Source organism: Varroa destructor, unplaced genomic scaffold (assembly GCF_002443255.2).
Source record: "Varroa destructor unplaced genomic scaffold, Vdes_3.0 BEIS01000004.1, whole genome shotgun sequence".
Lineage (NCBI taxonomy): Eukaryota > Metazoa > Arthropoda > Arachnida > Mesostigmata > Varroidae > Varroa > Varroa destructor.
In genome coordinates this window covers 47,101,041-47,106,018 of record NW_019211457.1, presented here as the reverse complement: position 1 = coordinate 47,106,018, position 4,978 = coordinate 47,101,041, and the positions used below count along the sequence as shown (strand labels likewise).

At 42.1% G+C, this 4,978-nt stretch overlaps 1 protein-coding gene across 1 annotated transcript; it reads left to right on the top strand.

Annotated features, from left to right (window-relative positions):
* The first annotated feature begins 760 nt into the window (after nucleotides 1-760).
* Dh31 (diuretic hormone class 2) lies at nucleotides 761-4,675 on the top strand. The gene is made up of 2 exons (XM_022804362.2): nucleotides 761-1,253; nucleotides 2,319-4,675. Exons 1-2 carry the CDS (start codon nucleotides 1,132-1,134, stop codon nucleotides 2,458-2,460), a joined length of 264 nt encoding a protein of 87 aa, XP_022660097.2. The 5' UTR covers nucleotides 761-1,131; the 3' UTR covers nucleotides 2,461-4,675.
* Nucleotides 4,676-4,978: the final 303 nt, after the last annotated feature.

The window sequence follows — 4,978 nt, the reverse complement described above, 5'->3', positions numbered from 1 at the left end:
GAGAGCGACAGACGCGTGCACACAACACGTGCGCTCTCCATTTACCCGAGCTAAGGCTTAGCAGAACCCTTTGTGCCAGGCGTAAGCTGAGGACTTTGCGACACTCCATTACGGAGGACATTGCATCCGGCTGGATGGATTGACGTCCGGCAATCAGTCCATTAGCAATTATCATTGATGTACCTCATGTAAGATGCTGTAAACGTATGGCAGGTTGTTTATTTTGGGAAGATTTCTCCGCTTCGAAGGTAGTTGCCTGAGCGAACTATCTCTTTCAGCTATGATACCAATAGCTCCAATGCATGTTTGACTGGTCCTCCTTAAACTCAACTAGGCGTCATTGCCGTTATAGATATACGTTTGTAAATCGCGACGTCCTTACGAGTTACTGGCCGTGTCAGCGATAAACAAGGGACATGTCATATCACCCTTAACACGCTGAGATAGCCACCAAATCAGCGAATTGACATAAACAGCCCACGTTACTACTCCCGCAAACGTCGTGGCCTGCATCAAGCAAGCCAAGCGCTTAATTTAGCTATTATGCGTAAAACATGCACATTGTGTTGATTATATATCACCTAGTAACAAGTTCGGTTAAATATCACTGATTTTTTATCTCTATTAATTTTCTATCTCGATCTATTAAATATGTATTTCATGTTTCGATTAGCTCGAGGCAGACTATTATCAGTCTTAACCATCAGGTCCAAGGAAACAGTAGGTTCTGCTAAATGCAAGCCTTGAGCTGCTGCGGCCCCAGAGTAGTCCTGCCCCAGCAATATCCCTCGAATGCCCTCTCCCTTTGGCGGAGCCTCCTACGCGAGGAGAAGAGGTCCGAGATAAAACCAGCGACTAGACCACAGAGACGGGAACTTGCGATCGAATTTCTGAGCGACTACGTGGGAACCAATACCAGCAATTTTCAACTAGAGAGAAGGCAGGCAGACAGGTAGATCGGAAAGAATAGACCCAGCCTTAGAAGGTACATAACACAGCTTGGTGTCAGTATACGAACGCAAGTGGTTGGCTGGTGTAAATTCAGAAGTTGAACGAGAAAGTTTGGTACTGATTAACTGTACCAAGCAGGGTCTGACAGTCTTCTTTCCAGCCGTTGTGGACTTCGTCGAGATGACTCAGATTCAAGTAGTTGTCGTTGTATTTCTTTTGGCTTTTGCCGGATGTTTCACTTCACCAGCACCGCGTAGCGACGAGGCTCTTCAGTACTATTACTTCATGCAGCATCCTCCCAGGTAAGAGAAATTCCTAATGTCTGTAACCTACCATATTTTAGTATGAATATCAATCGATAGCTTGCATTCGCTTATAGTTGTGACAATTGAAAAATAATGCAGATTATTAATTATGCTCAGATATATTTCAATAGTTAAACGTCCAGCTACTGATGGTGCATTACCTTTCAAATTGTCATGATCCAGTTGTGAAGAAAAGACTTCACTTGACATTTAGTATATTATAGGTTTCGGTAAGTTGGACATCAGAAGGCTAATAGAGTCGGGGTAGGCCATTCAACAAAGGGAATGCGAGTGTACTAGTCGGATCATGGGGGCCATTATCTTTTGTACTGGTTTTGTCGTTGATGTAATCAACCAGTTAAGTATCATTGGTAACAGTTAGCAACTCACTCTTCTGGTATATCAGTATTATATCGAGATTCAACTGTTTGCAAATTCGGCATTATCTCAGGGCGTGGATCTATTTAGTGCATCAGGGGTGCATGAAATTAGACACATAAGTAAAACACGCTATGAAGTTGTTATACGGCTGCACATTAGGATCATTTTCCTCAGACCATGGTTTAGAATTTTCGGTTGCCTGTTACCACTTTAAAGAATGTATCCGTTTTCGAAATGATGGCTCAGATGGAGAATAGTAAAGCAAAAAGGGATAACATGACATAAATAAACAGCCATGTTAAGATTAAGCAGTTAGCTGTTGCTATTTATCTCAATGGTTTTTGACATCTATCCTTAAAGGAGGCAAACCTTTGAGATAGATACTCATGATCTTTGAGGTACATACTCAACTTACCCAAGGAAATTAAAGAAAATTGATCTTCGCAGGTAGAGGATTTCTTTAGACGCACACATACGTCTCTTAACAGTGCGAAACGACGGTTGGGAACTTCTTACGTATATTTTCTTCTTATAACTAACAAGATGTACGCAGACGAAGAACAGATTCTTCAATTGTTAAGGAAAAGCAAAAAAAATTTCCATAGATTAGTAGATAGTAGATTAGATAGTAGATTTGTTTTCTCACTCACGTCTCGCTTCGCCGATACTTCTCTGCCATAGCGTGGAGTTGATGCTTGGCGATAAGCGGTCGAACGGAATGTTGGACTTCGGGCTGGCGCGCGGCATGTCGGGCGTGGACGCTGCCAAGGCGCGTCTCGGTCTCAAGTACGCCAACGATCCCTATGGCCCCGGTCGGAGGTAGATCTTTGATTAGAAGCCAATTGCTTGCAGCAGGCAACACCCCACCAGGAAAATTTACTTCCCACGGACCTGAATAATGTACTACACGTTTATTAATTATCCTGTACCCATTACGATTATTAGTATCACCTCTGTTAACTAGTAAAAACCTCCTTGTTAACGGGCTATAGCCTGACGCCATCTGGTGCACGCTTCCAAGAAAAGCACACGATCGTTATGAAAGACGCTAGTGCACCGAAAGCTGACGTGAGTCAGGCGTTTGGCCATCGTCCTACATTTTGGTCCCGAGAAAGAATGCACGTAGAAATTGTTAAAGGAACAAACGAAATCGGGCGACGGTTGCGGAGGATTTGGTCAACGCCCAAGTAGATTAAACTGTCGACAAACAAGAGACACAAAGTCGAAACAAATCAATACTCACCCCACAAGTAGAGAACTTTTACGATAACGATTGTTAGCACGTCGTTGGAACTTGAAATGGGTAGGTGGGGTGGTAATCAGTTAAGCTAAACAATAGTAAAGAGGCTGGCTGATACACAGGCAGAATCGTGTACAGACACGGGTACAGGCGCGGTTATGAAGACATCAACTGTTGGAGAAGAGACATGCAGATTAAAGGACAAATACTGGCTGTTGAAGAACACTACAAGAAACATATATAGACTGAGGAGCAAAGATCCAAGGACCTCCGATAATGTTAATGAACAACATCCACAAGAAAGGATTACATATCGATCAGCGAGACTTTACGGCATGTTGTCATAGCGACCCGATAACATATGCTCATCTACGTTAGGTAACAGCAATATAATTTCAAGATGCGCTGACAGCACCCGAAACCTCAGATAGACCTTTAGTGACCTGCCCATACCAGAATGTAACCCCTGAAGTCATATATCGATCTATTGTACTTGTCCCGCACAGGATCTGGTTACAATCTACTGTATTACGATACTATTTTATCAGATAGCTACCGGCGCATCAGGCAAAATGCTACCGACCAATTTGCTAATGATTGGTATTTATAAACAAGATTCTCTAGCATTCACTAGAAGTAAGAGACCGCAGATCGAATGCAGTTTCTAGGGGATAGGTGGACACTTGCGCAGTGAGAGACCTTGCTCACCAGCAGTAATACTATTGATATCTCCAGATAATAGGTATACAGACTGTCGAAAATCGCGAGTCCAAGAGGCATATCCCTGTGAAAACTTTTTTGTCGCTGACGAACATAGCTGATGTGTTGGAATTAGCTGAAGAATTGCTGAATGTGTAGCCGTCATAAGCGAGCCAAACACAACCAGCCGACCAATAGATAGACAACAAATATCTACAACGCAACATGTTCGGTGCAGATAGTTAACAGATAAGTACAGAAAGAAACCAAACGAAAATGATGTCATCAGCGGCTGTTTATGACGATACACGCAAAAACGAAGAACAAACGAAATGATGTGGGAAAATGGAAGGGATGTCATTTGCTGCGTTTCGTTAGACGGAGCATGGTAGGGATGTCAAACAATACACGCTCCACAAAGGCTATAAAAGCAGCAAAAAGACAGGAAGCTAAGGATTTGCTTCAGAACACTACACGATGGAAAATCAGAAACAGTTGACATAACCAAAACTGCAACGACGGGAAAAGATAGAAAGATAACAAAGAGATTGTGTAATTTATATAAATAGCAACCAACATTTACTATAGAACGATACAAGCGAAACAAAAAAAAATAGCAGATGAAAAAATCCGAGCAAAAAACAAAAAAACCTATTGTTATTACTGCAAGCACCATTATAAACTGTACGACATCAGCTGAATTGAATGAATGAACTCGAGTTCACTCACGTGTTTCAACTTGTCATGAGGTAGCAATCAATCTGTTATGGTATCATCAGCAATGACAGAACTAAATCTAGGGAGACTAACTGACATTAAAACTACAGGCCAACTAGTAAAAAGAGCTGAACGAGCGAATCAAGCAATGGTATCGGAGAGCAAAAGAACGCGATATCACTTCGTAGCTGGGGACTCCTAGAGGAACATCAATAGTTTTCACGAAGAGGAACGACTTGCAACGGACAACTCAAGCGAAAATGCGGTCGGTCGCATAACGTCGAACAAGCGAATACGTTTCAGCATGAAGACAAATATTTACAAAAATATACGGTGAATCAAACCCAAATTCGGCAAAAATAAAAGACGATACTTGTTTGCAGATATGGGCAAGTCCTTTAACTTTGTTATAGACAATTAGTTCGACATAATGGTATAGGATAGTTACAAATACGAAGGCTAAGTAGCAGAATACTACACACACATATTTACTGGACAGATGCTTCGTGACTTGTTTCAGATTGACCACTGACATTTCTCGCACTGGGCCGAAGACGAGGCTATGCTTTTATAGGCACGATGATTGCCGCTCCATTCTCCCGAATCAACGATTTACCATTGTTATAAAGGCACAACATGTAGGTGCTTCGTTTTACACAACAGCAAGCAAACCAATAATAACACA

Excerpts from the sequence above, each read along its gene's own strand:
- Dh31 (XM_022804362.2), top strand. The coding sequence starts at position 1,132 with ATGACTCAGATTCAAGTAGTTGTCGTTGTATTTCTTTTGGCTTTTGCC. Across the intron at positions 1,254-2,318 it reads TTCATGCAGCATCCTCCCAG|CGTGGAGTTGATGCTTGGCG; the intron begins GTAAGAGAAATT and ends TCTCTGCCATAG.